Source organism: Mustela putorius, unplaced genomic scaffold (genome assembly GCF_011764305.1).
Source record: "Mustela putorius furo isolate JIRA1106 unplaced genomic scaffold, ASM1176430v1.1 tig00003901_pilon_pilon_pilon, whole genome shotgun sequence".
In the NCBI taxonomy this organism is placed as follows: domain Eukaryota; kingdom Metazoa; phylum Chordata; class Mammalia; order Carnivora; family Mustelidae; genus Mustela; species Mustela putorius.
In genome coordinates this window covers 8237907-8255973 of record NW_025422049.1, presented here as the reverse complement: position 1 = coordinate 8255973, position 18067 = coordinate 8237907, and the positions used below count along the sequence as shown (strand labels likewise).

The window sequence follows — 18067 nt, the reverse complement described above, 5'->3', positions numbered from 1 at the left end:
ATACCTCGGAGTCAGAGACAGCCAGGTCCAAATCCTGGACCCCTTCCTTACAAGTTGTCTGACCTAGGGAAAGCCACTTGGCTCTCTGTGCCTCAGTGTTCTCAAGAGGAAGTGGGCATAATGGTAACCACCACCTTGGATTCTTGGAAAGATGAAATAAAATAATGCATATACGGTACTCGCCCCAGGGCCAGGCACATAGGAAATTTTAGGGGGAAATTGGATTAGGCTTTTTAAGGAATCTTGCCTTTATTCTTTTGTACAGTAAATAGTCCTTTCAGAGGACGAATCCTTGTCTGATTTCCATCTGACGTGGGACTTACATTTTTGAGTTCCTTTCAGGGAAGGACACGACTGATTCCCGCAGCCACCTTTCTCAGGCCTGGAGGCCACAGAACATGGCGCCAGGGATCTGAGTTCAAATCTAAACTCTGCCAGCTGCATGACAACAGGCATGTCCCTTAACCTCTTAGAGCCTCCATGTCTCCTCCGGTAAGTGGGGGATAATGACGGTGTTTGCCTTACTGGGCTGTGAGAATTCCAGGAGACGTCCAGATGGTGCTTGCCTCAGAGTGGCATATAATGAGGATTTAGCAAACATTAGCTGCTGTTACTAAAATTATTACTGATAATAGAAATAGTAACTTTCAAAATCCAGTTTGCCATGTCCGATTCTGGAACAGGCCAGTTAATCTTGGGGCAAAGAAGAAAACACCTCTCCGTTGCCAAAGGCTGAGCCCCTAGGCCCAGGCGGCCATCTTGCTTGCAGCCACCCTTAACCCTCAGAGGTTAACCCATGCCCCACACCAGGAAAACAGATCACAAAGCATACAACGTGGGTGCTGGATCAAGAACACCATCTCTCTGGAGGATCAGGGAATGAAGGGGAGGATGAGGAGGCCCCAGAGCATCTTCTGCAATCTGGCACCTGCATGGCCCGAGAGACGGGTAAGGGCGATTTCCATGTGCCCGGCCTCCCGCCCGCCCTCACCCCTGACTTCGTACCTTACTGTCCAGCTTCTTCATCGTCACGAGGTCCAGAGACTTCAGGGAATGGCCCGTGGGGGCAATGAAGTACAAGCAGGCGTGGATTCGGGAGTCGTGGTAGGTGTGCAGTACCCTGCGGATCTTTAGCTCTTCCTGCAGGTAAGCCTCGAACTGGGCGTCAATGAATTCCACAATGGGCTTGTAGCTGGGGGGTGAGGTGGGGAAGAGCAGAGACATGGCCCAACTGCTTCCAAACCCGCGCTTTCGGGACAGTCCCTTCTCGAAGTTTAAAATGCCCTGGGTCATCTGACTCTCTTCATCCAGTTGGGTTCCTCCATACCCCATTGATTGGCCTGCCTGTCCCGTCGGGCCCAAGGGCCCGCCACCTCCTTGGTCCAACTTCAGCTCCGGGCGTACCTTCGCTCTGGACCACCTGTGTCTCCCTTCTCAGCCCAGTCCTGCCCTCCCACCCCTCAGGGTCATGGACTGTTCACCTCCTCTTCCACAAAGCCTTACCCACTTTTGCCAGAAATCCCTTCTCTGACCCTGGAGCATAAAATAATAATAATAATAATAATAATAATAAGGCTATCGGATCACTTACTGTCACTCGCCAAGGATGACCACTCCCTCAAATAGACTGTCCCTCTGAGGGCCAGAGGCCACAGAGGGCACTCCTCTCTCCCCCATGGGGGCCCGAGGCAGCGTGGGGCCCATGGGCAGTCCCGGGGGTGGGCTGACTATGCTCCAGGCTGGTTCTGCGTCCGTGCTCCCTGCGTCTCTCCCCAGTGCCTAGTGTGGGAGCTGGGGACCTGGTGGGGGCTGGGACCGCTCCTTGACCCACTGCAGGGGGAGCTTTTCAGAACAGCCTGGGTTCTGCTCAGTCTCACTGGGTTTATGACACTGCCCACTAGCTCCCCTAAGGTCCACATATTTTTCTGGTTTTCATTTCCTCCAAGAGTATGACTTTAAAATCTAAGCAAGTGGACAACATTTGGTAAAGATTGTCCACCCCCACACACATGTACACACACACACTCACACACACACACCCAGCTCACAGTCTCTACACATAGTCCCCTTTATGACCCCAAGTCTTGCCAGGGTGTCTGAAACCAGAGCCAATCCTCTGCTCCTCCCTGTCCTGGGAAGCTTCTCTCTTCTCTCCGGGGCCATTTCTGCCACCTCTGCAGCCTGCCTCAGCTCTAACTAGGTCAGCACGGCTTCAGCTCTGCCTCTGCACGGTGAGCTGGCAGAGACAGAAACAGAATCAAAGAGAGCAGGGCCCGGCCAATGCTTCCCACCGGCCGCAGCTCCCAAGTGGAACCTTTCTGAAAGATCCCCCTGCTACAGAAGGGAAAATAGCTTACAAAAAAAAAAAAAGAACCCCTAAATCCTAGATTCTGAACACTACATACAGAGGAGAGATCCAGGTGCAAGGTATCTTGGAGTCCCAGAGAAAATTCTAAAAATAAAATCCTTTTTTTATTCCTTCCTTTGATGCCTCTGAGCCAAACATCATTCTGAAGGGGAACAGCATCCAAGAATCTCTTGGTTGCTGAGGTCCTTAGAAGGTTCCTGAAGAATTAGGAGCAAGGGAGGGGGTTGCACCCCTTTGACCTCTCTAAGTAATTTTTGGATGATTGGCTCATTTGAATTATCAAATTATGGCACTGCTTCTTTTTTTTTCCCTCCTTAACATAACTTTTTTTTTTAAGATTTATTTATTTATTTGACAAACAGAGATCACAAGTAGGCAGAGAGGCAGGCAGAGAGAGGAGGAAGCAGGCTCCCCGCTGAGCAGAGAGCCCGATGTGGGGCTCGATCCCAGGACCCTGGGATCATGACCTGAGCCAAAGGCAGAGGCTTTAACCCACTGAGCCACCCAGGCGCTCCAACATAACTTTTTTTTTTTTATTAAACTTCATTTTTTTTGTTCTGAAAAAGGAACCAGAGGAGGAAAGAAGAGAGTGCGTTTTGAGTTTTTTCTCGCCCTCCCCCACCCCTCAGTCTCTGGTGGTGCCCTGGGCCTATCTTTCTGCTGCCGCCTCAGGCCCTTAGGAGTCTCTGAATCAGACCAGCCAAACCGGCCAGTCCTGGGTGATTCATCTTCTCCTCGGTGTCCAACTTACCCGGAATATAGGAAGAATTCCCCACCCCATTCTGCTGTGCTCACTGGCCTCCAGTCCACCATACACCAAATCCCTCACTCCCACAGGCAGTGTGCACAAATGTTTCCTTCTCCCGGGCGATACCCGACTCCCCTTCAAAGACAAGGCTTCCCTCATGTGCCTTCTCAGCTGGAAATTTCTCTGTCTCTCACACCCAGGTTCTGTGGAACGATGGAGAAGACAGTTTTCTCCTCCCACTCATCACTCCCCGGCCTCCTGCAATGGCTTCCAGCTGCTACAAAACCCAGTTCTAAGGGGCACCTGGGCGGCTCCGTGGGTTGGGTGTCTGACTTTGGTTTTGGCTCAGGTCGTGAGATTGAGACCCGAGACAGCCTCTGCGCTCAGCAGGGAGTCTGCTTGAGAGTCTCTCTGTCTGCCCCCCCCCCGCCCCCCCCCCGCTCATGTGCACGCAGGCGCACACTTGCCCTCTCGCTCTCTAAAAGAAAGTCTTCCAAAAAAAGCCCAGTTCCAACGTAACCCATCCCTCCTCGTCACTACTGTGTGTCTTTCACATTTTAGGGCACGAGCTCTTAACCTGGGGTTCACAGACTTCCAAGGGGTCTATGGAGAGAATTCGTAGATTCCACCAACTTGGGTAGGAAAAAAACACATAGTTTCCACGGAGCCCTCACCGAGGCTTAGCGGTTTTTCAGGTACAAATGTAGGTAATGATCTACAGTAATTTTAGCAATATGTGTGATTTCACAGTCAATAGAAATCACTGATGCTTTCGCTTCCTATTACAGTTATTACAAATAGCTCAAAATAGCATTTATACTTACACACCCTCTAAATTATGATAGTTATTCAAGCTGCATGTAGATATTACTTCAGGAACTAATAAAGTAACAGGGGTTACTAAATCACAAATTGAAAATATTTTGGGAAGTGTATTGTTAGTATAATGGGCATATTTTAGGCATTTAAGATGGTTATCTGAAGAATGAGTCCACAGACCTCACTAGATTGCTAAGGAGTCCAAAGGCACAGAACAGTTCCTGGTCTGGGGCGCCCGGGTGGCTCAGTGGGTTAAGCATCTGCTAAGGAGTCCAAAGGCACAGAACAGTTCCTGGTCTGGGGCGCCCGGGTGGCTCAGTGGGTTAAGCATCTGCCTTCGGCTCAGGTCATGATCCCCGGGTCCTGGGATCGAGCCCTGAGCCGTACATCTGGTTCCTTGCTCAACGGGGCATCAGCTTCTCCCTCTCCCTCTGCTCATGCTCTCTCTTAATAAATGATAATACTTTAAAAAATATTTAAAAAAACCAATTCCTAGTCTGGATGCTACTTCTTATTCCTTTAGATAACAGGGATAAAAAGTGATTGTGAAGGCTTCCCTGACAATGTGACCTTTAAGCTGCACTGCATGGACAGGTATAAGACAGCTGTGGGAGAATCTGGGAGAAGAGCATTCCGGAGAGGAATAACAAAGGTAATGGTCCAGAGGCAGAAACGAGTTTGAGGAGATTTTCAATAGGAAGAAGGCAAGGGAGCTGGGAGCTAGTACAGAAAGGAGAACTATTCACAATTGCTAAAAGATAAAAACGACCTGGTAACCATCAACTGATGCCTTGCTAAACAAAATGGGGGAGAGCCAGACAATGGAATATTACTCAGTCTCTAAAAGGAAGACAATTGGGGCACCTGGGTGGCTCAGTGGCTAACCCTCTGCCTTCAGCTCAGGTCACGATTCCGGGGTCCTGGGATCGAGCTCCTCATTGGGCTCTCTGCTCCACGGGGAGCCTGCTTCCCTTCCTCTCTCTCTGCCTGCCTCTCTGCCTACTTGTGATCTCTCTCTCTCTCAAATAAATAAAATGTTTTTTAAAAATGGCTACCTCACCGCACTGGTATTCATTAGAATTGTTTTCCAGATGACTACCTTGGGTTTCTTAAACAGCCGTATTCTAGAAAACTAATGATTCTACCCCCTCAGCAAGCACTTTTCTTTCTTTCTTTCTTTCTTTCTTTCTTTCTTTCTTTCTTTCTTTTTTTTTAAGATCTTATTTATTTGAGAGAGAATGAGTGAGAGAGAGCAGGAGAGAGGAGAAGGTCAGAGGGAGAAGCAGACTCCCCACGGAGCTGGGAGCCTGATGCGGGACTCGATCCTGGAAGTCCGGGATCATGAGCTGAGCAGAAGGCAGTTGCTCAACCAATTGAGCCACCCAGGCGCCCTCAGCAAGCACTTTTCAGCTGTCATCTTTTTAGACACCGATGACAAGTCCCTTCCTGAAACACTGCCCTCTGGCTTCCTGCCTCCATTCTCTCCTGCCCCCAGAACTCTTCTTTCTCACTCACCCTAAATATTGGCCTGTCTCGAAGGTTCCGTCCTGGACCATGTTTTGCCGTCATTGTACACATTGCACACACGTGATCCCGGGGTGGTCTCGTGCATTCCATGGCTGCAGTGCTCACCGCCCCCCAGTCACGCTTCCTAGACACCTTCCTAGACGCCTCCTAGACACCTCCAGGTCACCCCAGTCTCTTCCCTCTCCCACGTGCCATCCTCTGTATAGCCACAGCCATCCGAGTGCCCTCCACAACCACAACCCTACAAGGCCTGGTCACATCCGCTGTGCTTGACACAATCGTCTCCGCCAGCAAAACCAAGGAGGCACAAGGTCAGAGCCGAACGTGCTGGCTTGTAGGAACTGCAAACTCCCCGGTCCCACCCAGAAGTCCTCTCCCACAGCCTGTGTGCCTTGGGGTCAGCAGGGTGGGCCTTCCTGCAGCCGCCCCATGCCACTGCGAGACAATTCCTCCTCTACCTCAGCGTAAAACCTTTTTTTCGCTCGAGACCTATTCTGTCGTCTTCTGGCGGCGCCTGACCCATGCGGTCTCTCTCCCAATCTGGGTGTCAGCAGTCAGCAGTGTGCTCCTGGACAACCCGTCAGACTTCAGCCTCTTTATTCCCTGACTGTGCAAACTCCACAACTCTCGGGCTCCATCTGCTTCAGCCACCGACACATCTTACCATTGGCCGCATCAGCTTCCCCCAAGACATCCTCTAACCCCCCGCTCTCTGACCATGACCTCTCACCTTTCCAACCATCTTACACCTTGGACACCTTGGATCCTCCTCCACCTGACCTTTTGCCTCACGGACTCCTGGGGTACCCTGACCTCTCCATTGTCTCACCAGCAATCAGCCCCTCGCTGGCCTCATCTCCTTCTCCACCCGGGCCGAACCTCATGACTGATGACCTGAAACACTCTTTTATCAACGTCTTCATCTCCCCTCCACCCTAGCGGGCCAGCAAATTGCTATGCTGAAAACATTTCGGGATCTGCCCTCTGCTCCCACACGGAGGCTGGTGAAGTTAGCTAGAGGCCATCACAAAAGTCTTGGCACTCAAAGCCACGGCCTCCAACCTCAGACATAGCAACCTTGACCTTGACTGGCTGCCTTCCCATGGCCTCCACGGACCCTTCCAAACTTTCACTGCTTTCCTCGAGCTCCAAAACTTGCTCGCGTGTGACATCTCCACTTTCGAGAGACGTCTCAGTTGCAACATTACCAATAAAATTGGGGCCACCAGCCTCACAGCAGCTCAATTTCCTGCCAGTCTCTCCCCCCTCTAAAACGGAATCAGCCCTTTCCAACCGCCCTCTCGTCTCATCATGTGCAGGCCCATCACCCTCTGGGCACTCGCTCTCATTGCTTTCAGGCTCTTTGAGAATCTTGTTTCATCTCCGGGGTCCTCGCCCCCGACTGACTCTTCAACCTGTAAATGTGCTGAACTCTTCCCTCATCTCAAAAGGAAGATCCTTCCTCAACCCAGCCCCCTTCAACCACACATTTCTATCCAACTACTGCCCTATGCCTTTGTTCCCTCAGGAACAGAGCTTGTCTTCTGCACCTACCACAGGGCCTGGCATATAATAGAAGTTCAATAAATATTTAATGGGTAAATGGAGATCTTTTGGAAAGAATCATTCATTCACTCATTCATTCATTCTCACTCAGTCTCCGACACATCGTAGACTGTTTTCTACCCTCATTAGCACCCTCATTAACAATGTTCAGTGGATCCATTTTGTCTTGAAAGATAAAACCTTAGAGGTATTTAAAAAAAATTTTTTCCCCTTGAATGTATGTTTCACTCACTCGACAGATAGGTACCGAATACCCACAGTATGCCGGTTGGCTAACTTGTGCGCATCCCACACGATTTCAAGACTTAGCTCAGCCATTCCTGACCCCCCCCTCCCCACCTTAAACCCCCACCAGGCTCTGCTGATGGCTACACTTTTCCCCACAGCTCTCTCCATGTGCCTTTGTTACGGTACTCACTACACTGTGTAGAATTTGTAGGTTACGTATTAGTCCCTTCCATTAAACCACAACTTGCTTATTTCTTAGTATCCCAGGCACCTCACACGTATCTGGCACACAGTTGACATTTAGTGTAATGTTATCAACTGAACTAGATCCCCTACATCAATTAGGTTACTAGGTGTGGATTCTCTCTCTCATACCTGCTTCCTTCTCTCTGTCCTCGAAGCTTCCATTCCCGTTCAAGCCCTCACCCTCTCTCTCTCAGCCTCAAAAACAGAGAAAGTGGGTGTAGACCACTCCTTTAAAAAGCTTTCCTGAACTGGGAAAAAGAGATAAGGCAGTGTGTAGAGGTCAGGAGCAACTTTTTTTTTTTTAAGTTTGTATTTATTTTTTGTAGTAATCTCTACACCCAACCTGGGACTCGATCTCCCCTCCTCAGAGGTAACTACGATTTCAGTTTGTTTGTTCACCTCACAGATCTTTTTCTCTGCGTTGATGGGGGGGGGTGTGTTTGGTGTTTCATTGGGAAGGGTGGGCTTATACAAATGGCGTCATGATCTGTGTATCATTATCATTCTGCAACCTCTCTTTTCACTTAATAACATCCCCACATGAGTGTACACAGATTTGCCTTTTTTTAAACTGCAGCTCATTTAGCTGCTCTATTGGTGGAAATTTCAGGTGCTTACGAATTTTTTTTTTATTCCGTATCCAACGCGGCAGTGAACACCCCTTCTGTATGTTTTTCATGAACGTGTGCAATTGTTTCCCTCGGCTGTATTCTTACAAGTGGAATTGCTGGATCATAAGGTAGCCACATTTAAGATTTTAGTATGTCCCACCACATCTGCCCTTTAAAACATCTGTATCCAGTTACATTCCCCAGCAACATGAATGAAATTAGCTGGTGTTAGCAGCCATTGTCTCTTTGTCTCTTATTTTTGCAACTCTGATGGATAAAAAATCTTTGTTTCATTTTGCTCTTCCCTAAACACTGGTGACTGTGGGATGAGTCTGGGTTTGTAGGTTAGTTGTCAATTTCTATTCCTTTTCACTCCCCCCCCTTCTGTCAGTTACCTGTTTATTTCTCACTGAACTGGAGAAGCTCTTTTCACACTTGAGAAGAATCATTTGTCTGTGACATAGGTTGCAAATCTCTTCTCCTTGTTTGTAGTTTGTCTTTTGTTTATAGCATCTTTCAGTATGCAAAGGGTTTTTTTTCTAATTTTAGAAAGTTTAAATGTGTCAGTCATTTCTTACATGGCTTTGGGATTTTGTGTCACAATTAGAAAAACCTTCTTTGATCCCTAAAGCTATAAAAACATTCTTCTATATTTTCTCCTTATATTTTTAGAATTTGTTTTTAATCCATCTGGAATCTATTTTTTGCCTAGTGTTTGTGTGGGACAGTCTCGTTTTATTTTTTCCTGATGGATGACCTATTTTTCCAGCACATTCTCTTGAATAGTCCATTCTTTCCCTGCTGACTTACATATGGCAAATTCCCATGTAAACATGCATTTGATCTTAGTCTCACTTTTCTGTCCTGTTGCTCTTTTTGCTACTCTGATGCCTTTACTTACTTATCTTCGATTCACTCATGGCCATTTAGCTTCCACCCACAACTTCCCTGGAATTATTATTCCTTAGTGTATTAATGACCTTCATATTGCCAAAGCCAATGGATATTTTTCAGTTCCATTTGTTATTCTCTCCCATTATGCTACATGGTACAACTTTCCCTCGATTCTTCTACCAATAAAAGTAATGATCATAACAATATCTTCTGTTCCCTAGTTACTCTATGTTGGGCACTGCTTTTTTTTTTAGGTATTTATTTATTTATTCGAGAGAGAGAGGGAGAGAGCTCAAGTGGGAGGAGGATCAGAGGGAGAGGGAGAAGCAGGCTCCCCACTGAGCAGAAAGCCTGATGCGGGGCTCAATCCTAGGACCTTGGGAATCATGACCTGAGCGGAAGGCAGGCACTTAATGGACTGAGCCCCCCAGCGTCCCTGTGCCCGGCATTGCTGGACCATTCCATATGCCAAACACAGCAAGTATGCCTCACCACAGCCCTCTAGGGTAGATACTAGTACTATCGTCATTCCCACTCTACAGGTGGGAAAACTGAGCTATAGAGAATTTAAGTGTCTTATGGTGTAAGCTCCGAGGGTTGGTTTTTCTTTTCTGCCATGCCAAGTGCCTGATTTAAGTTTTATTGCAGAAGTATCCACTTCAAAGAAAGCTGACTATCTGGAATAAACACTGCCAGCCTCCTTCAGGTAAAGAGTCAGCCCTCCCTCCACTGCCACCACCCGCCACGGGGCTACTTTGTTTCAGAAATCTTAGTTGATTTCCATAAGAGACCATTTGGGCCACATGTTTTTTCTCTTCTCCTGCTTAAAATTCTCTTATGTTTTAAATTTGCCCAACTAGGGGCGCCTGGGTGGCTCAGTAGGTTTTGCATCTGTCTTTGGCTCAGGTCATGATCCCAGGGTCCTGAGGTTGAGCCCTATGTCCAGCTTCCTGCTCAGCGGGGAGTCATCTTTTCCCTCTGCCTTACCCGTACACTTCCCCCAGCTTGTGCTCTTTCTCTCACTCACTCTCTCAAGTGAATAAATAAAATCCAATAACTAACTAACTAAATAAATAGATTCATCCATTTAGAGCAAGCCCACCAAATCCTAGACCTAAACTCTCCATCTCAATAAAAGCAGAACGCCAGACCCACACCCGGTTTCTCTTTCTCTATCCTGCGACCTCACTGTGTGGTCCCAGCTGTGCCATGTGCTTTCCAGGACCTGCAAATAATAAACTTTTCTGGTCTCCAAGTTCCCTGGTCCTTATTGCTGAGACCATCTTGCAATCGTAAGAAGCCACAAGCGTGGGACCAGCCAGGACAATAGTTATCAATAAGCCAAGAGCAGCACAGAACACTTGTACCAACATCGCTCATGAGTAGCAAGATGAAATTTGAACCCAGGTCGGTCTGGACCAAAACCTAAGTTTCTCAACACACCTCTTTCTAGCCTGTCCTCTGTCTCCTTCTTCAGTTCCTGTGCTCCTGCATCTTTTTGGATTTTGAAAGATTGTATCTATTTATTTGACAGAGAGAGTGAGTTAAGAGTGCGAGGGATCCACGAGCAGGTGGGGAGAGGCAGAGGGAGAAACAGACTCCCCGCTGAGCAGGGAGCCAGATGCTTGGCGCGATCCCAGGTCCTGGGATCATGACCTGAGCTGAAGACAGACGTTTACCCAACTGAACCACCCAGGCATCCCATGCTTCTGCATCTTTTATTAAACAGTGGCTTTCCCCAGGGTACGGCCTTAATCACTGCTCTTCTTAGAAGACCATGCACCATGGGTAAAGGATTGCATTCTGGTTCTCTGCTTCAGTGCGGCTGCACTGACTTATCTATGCCCAAATGATCCCATCAGTATGGAGAAAACACTGCTTTTTATTACAAATCCCTGGAGCTTGCCCCACCTCTGCTCTCCCGCCCAGTTTCTGAGAGGCTTTTCATTTCTACTTATTTGAGTTTGTATTATTTGATTTTGTATTAGTATGCATCATGTTTATAATCAGGAAAAACAATAAGGATATTACCAGTGTAATGGAAGTAGATTAGCCTCTAAGGGACCGTATCAGCTCAGTCCTCCCAAACTGTCATTACCAAAGCAGTTTCCAATGTCAGATATGTTAAATGCATGTTGCCAAGAATCGTGAAAGATTTAATTGAAAAGTTCCCGAGCCATCTGCAGCTGAGATGACCCCAAATATCCATCCCCTTTGCCCAGAGTCCGATTTATTCTCAATGGAACAAAATTAGCATAATAAGCAAAGCTATAAAAAGCAGAGATGTCCGTCTAGAATTTCCAACGAAAAACCAAATTCAGTTCAATTATTAAGCTAAATATATTTACTCATTATCGGTAAATGAGTACAATTGTTCGAACTTCAAGGGAGAAACAGGCGAACTGGAGATCCAGTTCGGCTAAGAAGCAAGAGGATCCTCAAAGGATGAACAGACACTGCTCAGAATGATGAATGGCTTTTTCTGAGACGGGCCGTGTGCTAACCATGTGACATCTAGTGAAATGCACATGGCACCTGACCCCCTCCTTCAACACATCCTGGTGCCTAGCCATCCCACCCGCCCCCCACCCCGCACTCCACTCTTAACACAAGCTGCCCCCCCCCACAGCCCCGCAGTCTCTCTGTGTATTCCTGCTCGGTCTGTTTCCGGAACGGGTCCTTTGCTCCATCTGCTGACTTACCCTTAGCTTTTTGTCGGTACCCCAGTGTTTACCACACTCCACTCTGATCCCTGGGTGATCTTGCATGTGTCTGCGGCTGGAACACAGCACCTCTACCTTGACAATCCCAATCGATATTTCCAGGACTGACCCTCTGCCGACCTCTAACCCCTGCATATTCAGCTGCCTACCACAGAAGGTCATCAGGGGGTCTCAGTAGGCCACGGACAGCTCAACCTCAACAGGTCTAAAATTAATTCTCCTGCTGAATGCTGCCACCATTTGTCCACTCTCCAAAGCCAGAAATCTGGGCCTCATTCTAGATCCTTCTCCTGCCTTCACAACCCCATACCAAGTCTCTGCCGAGTTCTGTTGATTCTACCTACTCCATATTTACCAAACCTGCCTCCTCTTTCCTATCTCAGCACCTGTGTTAACTCTGGCCTCCATCTAATTGGTCCAATAGTCTCCTAACTGGTCTGCTTGCCCTCCCTACCCTTCCAAAGAACCTACTTCAAGGCCAATCAGACTATCTCCTTCTCTCTTTTTTTAAAGATTTTATTTACTTATTTGAGAGAGAGAAAAAGAGCACACACAAGCAGGGGCCAGGGAGAGGGAGAAGCAGCTCCCGGATGAGCAGGAAGCCCACCTCGTGACTCCATCCCAGGACCCTGGGATGGTGACCTGAGTCAAAGGCAGAAGCTTAACCCACTGAGCCACCCAGGCGTCCTAAGACTATCTCATTCTACTTCATAAAACCTCTCAATGGCTCCATGTCTGCACATTCTAGAAATTGCCCCATGACCTGACTCTGCTTCCCTCTTCAGGCTCATCTCCCCCGACTTTTCCCTCGCTCACGCCAAGCCCCAGCCCAGGGGCAGACATAGGTACTGTGGGACATCAAGCTTATGCACTTAGAAGAAGGGCCCTCCAGAAAGTCAAAACAACATTATGATGAAAAATTAGTTCCAGGAACTTGGCAGGGCCTATGCAAATGAGGGCCATGAAGCTTAAGCTTCATTAGCTCCACAGTCTATCTGCCTCTGAGCTAGCTAAACCAAGGAAGCCATAGATCTCTAGAATATTCCATAGTCTTCCACACTTCGCCTTTGTACAAGCATTCCCCCGGCCCGGACTTCCCTTCCTTCCATTCCCTTGTCTGTCTGGCAAGAGTTCATCCTTCAAGGTCCAGATGAGGAGGGAAGGCTTCCCAGACCTTTGTTGTCTCCTTCGTGTGCTCTTTGTTACTTGTCCTTTACCTCTTTGTGCCTTGCTCTTCCCAGAGCATATCACACTTGATGGAACTTATTTGTTCAAAACTGGCCTCCCCTGTGAGTGCCTCAGGGCCAGAGACAAAGTCATTCCTTTTTAGATTGTCGGGGCACAAGGTAGGAAGGACTCAGTACGTGTCTGCCACATGGAATAGAGACCTCATCCACGTATCTCGGAAAGATACCTTTCTTTTGGCAGAGTGCATGGACTACAATGATTGGTGGAAATGGAAACCTGGGGTGGAGGGCAGCGCTTGGTACATGTCCACGGCCATTTTGGGGGGAGATCCAGGCAGGTCCCCACGGTGGGCTCCTCCCCATGGCCTCCCACCAGCCTCCACACCCCGCCCCCTTCCTTACCTGTCCTCCTTGTTGATCTGGTCCCCAAAGCCCACCGTGCTAACGATGGTGAGCTTCAGCCCCACGTTACTCTCTTGGAGGTCGTAGGTGTTGGACCGGAGCTGGACACCCGGCTGTGTGTGGGTGGCCGGCTCCCCCTCAAACTTGGTGTTGAACAAGGTGTCCATGAGGGTAGACTTGCCCAAACCTGTCTCTCCTGAAAAGCAAAAGATTAAATTATGGTCCGTTCCCAACGGCCCTGCAGACCCCACATTGGGTTTTGGACGTGTGTTCATTGACGTGGGAGCACGTGCGCGGTCACTGAAGAGTGTGTGAAACTAGATAAGACTGTTGGCTCTCAGGTAAGTGGAAGACACTGAGAGGAACTGCATCAATGTATCAGCAGGAACATCTCAGGAGAGTGGAACCTGGGTAATTTTCCTTTTAGTCTTCCTATTTTTGTGTCATTTCAAGGTTGCAGACGCACGGCTTTTATCGTCAGAAAAAGAACTCTGTTGCAGGCAGTGATGGAGAGGTAGCAGTTATACCTGGAAAAAGTCCAGAAGGGCACACAATACACTCTTAGCAAGACGGCTATCACTGCGTAGTGGGGGTGATATGCGGTTTTCCTTTCTCTCCTCTTGCTTCTGTGTATTTTCCAAGTTTTCTAGGTGGAACATGCATAGCTTTTGTGATAAAAATTAAAGGTCTGTTTTCAGTTTTCATCGCCACCTCACCTCCCTGCCGGGCCCAGACTGCGCTCTGCATAAGCCCGGATGTGTATCCCAGTGGGGAGGCCATTTTTAGCTAAGGGGGAGGGAAATTAGCAGGCCACACATTCTTCTTCTTAAATTTCAAACAAACCAGTCATTTGTTTGTTTAACTAACAGGCTGCGGGATACTAATAAACTAAACCATTGGAATTTCAAGTCTTGACTTTCACACCCAGGGAGAGGAGTCGGAGGAAAGCCTGCGGACACCGGTGGAAGTTTTGTGGAGGTCATTCCTGAGAGACCCGAGGGAGGTCAAGCCACTGCCAGGAGCCAAGGGGTCTTCAGGGAAAGAAGACGTTGGAGGAGAGTTAGTTGGTGGCCTGGGAGTTGGAGAGGAATGTGCCAGAAGGCCCCAAGCTGGGCTGGGCGCTACAGAGGCTTGTCATCTCCAGAGATCCAAACCGTATTTGGGCTTTCACCCTGCCCGCACCCCCCCAACCTCCAGCGAGTCAGGAATGCCAGGAATAAAGGGTTCAGTAGCTAATCACCCCGGATTGCCTCTTCTGGACCACCCTGCTCTTCTGCTCTCCAGGGCTAGGGTTAGAGCCGCACCACAAGAACGTGTAAACGCACGTGCCCTTCCCCTTCGGCCCTCTGGGTGTGTCTAGCTCTGCCTCCTGCCTGCCTTTCATCCTGAATGATGAGCCATGAATACAGGGGGGGGCTTTTTCAAATCTCTCTCAGATGAGAGCTTTCTGTGTGTGTAGCGACTGATGAGAGAGATTGAGAACAAGAAGAACATTCAACTCAGCCTGGCTCCCCAGCCCCCCAACCCAGCTTCGTAGCCAGGTCTCACTACCATGGTGGATTGCCAGGGTGCAGGGAAATGGTCCCTCCCCCCAGATCATGTTTCCAGCCAAGGTCTGCTATACCTATTAGCGGCAAAGATTCTCCCAGAAGAGGCCCTCCATTCCCCCCCTCCCTAAAGGAACAGGAAGTATTTGGGTCTCCAGAAGGATTGAGTGAGATGGGGCCTTTGCCATGGGAGGTGACACATTTGGCCAAGCAACGGAATGTATCACCCCCTCTCCCCGCCCCAGGTGGGGGTACAGCTCCCTTGAGAGGAGACAAGAGCCGCTGATGTGGGGACACAGCGGGTAGCTCCCTCACCTCCCCTCTGGGCCCCTTGGAGCCCATGTTTGTGTGCGCCTGATGAACTTTCCAGGGACGTCCCCACCTCCTTCTGCTCCGTGAGCTCTCAGCTAAGTTCCCCGCAGCTCCTAGAGTGCTGAGCCCTGTCCCCTAGCACCCAGAGCTGGCTCCCCAGCCCCTGATCCCAAGATCCTCAGAGAACAGGGATGGGGCATCTTCGGTGCTCCTCAGAGTAAGTAGCCCAGGCGTGCCCGTGCCCAGAGGCAGCTCAGGCGGCTGCTGTTTGCACAGCTGGAGGAATGGAGGGCCGCCAGACAGAGCAGGGCAGGGCAGGGCAGCGCACAGGGGAGGGAGCGGCGGGGCAAATGACCATGCGAATGCCTGCCAGCACAAAAGGGCTGTGGCTATTGGATGCCCAACGATGAGTGGAAGACAGGAACCCGCAGGCGTCCAGGGAATTGTGATAAATGCAACCCGAGAAGAGGACAGAGAATCAAGCGAGCTCGTCCATCAGTGTGGAGCCTGCAGGGTGTGGGGGTCCCTCTCCGTGGTTGGCACGGACCCAGCCTGAGCCTAGGATGCGGTCCTCTCCCACGCTGCCCTGGGGACCCAGCATGGAGGAGGATCGGGTCAGGTCAGCAGACTCCACACCCCTGCAGGAAGGTGGGGGACTTGGCAGTTTCCAACAGGAAACCTGGGGAGTCCCCAGGGTTCAATTTCTCTCTCCTCCTCCCTCCTCCAACAGACAGCAGGATTTCTTAACCCTTTTAAGGTCGTCATCACGGGCCCAGAAGACTCCATCTCGCTTTGCTTGATGGAGATAGGATGCTGGAAACACCCGTTTTTGGTTTTTTTTTTTAATTTTTTTTTTAAAGATTTTATTTATTTATTTGACAGAGATCACAAGCAGGCAGAGAGAGAGGAGGAAGCAGGCCCCCCGCCGAGCAGAGAGCCCTATGCGGGGCTCGATCCCAGGACTCTGAGATCATGACCTGAGCCGAAGGCAGCGGCTTAACCCACCGAGCCACCCAGGCGCCCCAACACCCGGTTTTTTAAACAAAGAATTTCCATTGGAAACGTGTAACGTGAGATCCGCTTTTTCAAACTACACTGCCTGGGATAATCCACCCTTTTTCCCTGTCTGCCGCTAATGTCCACATCCTTTGCCCGGACAGATGCATCCCCCAGAAAACGAACAGGTTCAGACTAATAATGATAGCGGTGGCTTCTGGAGCACTTTCAACGTACCAGGCACAGCTGTGACATGAAACTTTCCTTATTTGTTCCCCACAATGAACCTAGGAAGTAGATATTACTATTTGACTTTTGGTTACGAAAGGGTTAGCCAAGCCACTTGCCAGCCGTGTGAATTTGCCCTACTCCCCAGTCTCTCCATTCCTCTCCTTCCTCATCTGTAAAAAGTGGGAGGAAGGAACTGGTCTAGGGTCCCTGAGGAGTCACTGGCAGAGCGGGCCCTGAATCCAGTCAGACACTGGAGCCCAGACGTATAACCAATAAGCCCAAGTGCGTCCCACGGGCATGCAGTATCAGCTCATTTGTCACTCGACAAATGTTCACAGGGCCTCTCACTGGAGCCATGCATGATTTTAGGGACGAAAGATACAACAGTGCACAGGATAGCCACAGTCCTTGTTTGCAGGGAGCTCGTGGTCCCCGCAGCGGAGGTCTCTGCCAGCTGTGAATGAAGAGAACCGTCTCCCAGGTTCAACAAGGAAACTCTCCAGGAACCCTAGGGAGACTAACGACAGGAACAAGGTCATAGTCGGCTCTGTAACCTTGCCCTCTTCTCCTTCCTAACCTTGCTGAGGCCTGGCCCGGAAGGGTTGTGCTGAAGCAGCCTGTTGCAGATCTCCTTCTCATGTGTGTTTTATTCCAAGTTCAACACGGCCCAGTTGAGCCTGGAATCCTGAGCAGCTTCAGAGTAAATATTATCATTATGACTCTCTGCACTCCTCATGGGCTGGTACATTTGGAGGGCAGCGTCCCTCTGGAGCTCCTTCCTGGCAGAAAGGAGCAACCAGCCCCGGGACATTGGTCCTGCTGGTTCTGGTGGCCGAGGCCTCCTGCACTAGATCTAGGCTCCTGGGATCTTTGCCATTAACAGAGCTAAGCGATTAGTATATGTTTTTTATCAGGGGTGGGGGAGGGTTGGGGATGGAGAGGGCAACCTCAGCCCACTCAGTAATTATTCCATAATAATAATTATTATAGAAGTCATAACAGGAGTCATAACAGGCCCTCTATTGGGTGCCATTTATTGGTAGCCTTACATATGAATTAGGCTCTGGATTCACAAAACTTCTGTCTCTCAGTCCCACCACGCACTTGTGCTCTCGGGCACACACTCCCGTCAGGGTAGAGGGTACTCAGTCTGCTGGGGCTTGGACCCCTACGGCCACCAGCCCAGCACCCAGATAAACAATGCTGTGATCCGAATGTCCTAGGTCTCTATTCATAACTGAAGCTAGGGCTACTATCAGTTCGACCTTAACATGCCCTCTGAGAAAAGAAGAAAAAAAATCCTTCGGGAGGACAGAGGCTAGGCCCAAACAGACTTATCTGAGAACAGTCATTACAGGAGTAAACCTGATAGTTATGCACCAGCTGTAGGCCTGAAGGCACGGCCACCGAAAGTCCTGCGGGAGAAAAGGTCACCTCCCGCAGGCAAGCTACAGACCCCTGTCCAAGCCAGTGACAGTACCCATTCCCATGGTTGAGCTGAGATTGCAGCCTAAGAGCCCATCTAAACCGCTCATGACCTCGGCCCAAATTGTGGGTTCTCTGAGCAATGACAGGGTTGTGAGAACAGAGAGCAGGAGGTGTGCGGGCTGCCGGCTTATTTGGATCAGGGATGGGGAATGAAACGAACCCAGTCCAGGCCGG

At 49.5% G+C, this 18067-nt stretch overlaps 1 protein-coding gene across 11 annotated transcripts in view; it reads right to left on the bottom strand.

The window, feature by feature from the left end:
- Positions 1 to 18067, bottom strand: part of SEPTIN6 (septin 6) — a 60438-nt gene that overhangs the window by 21489 nt on the left and 20882 nt on the right. For all 11 annotated transcript variants that reach the window (XM_004762079.3, XM_045068238.1, XM_004762082.3 and 8 more), the window contains 2 exons: positions 13320 to 13515; positions 1006 to 1192 (listed from right to left, as the gene is read on the bottom strand). In XM_004762079.3, coding sequence (XP_004762136.1) covers positions 1006 to 1192; positions 13320 to 13515 — 383 coding nt within the window. The remainder of the gene's footprint in view (positions 1 to 1005; positions 1193 to 13319; positions 13516 to 18067) is intronic.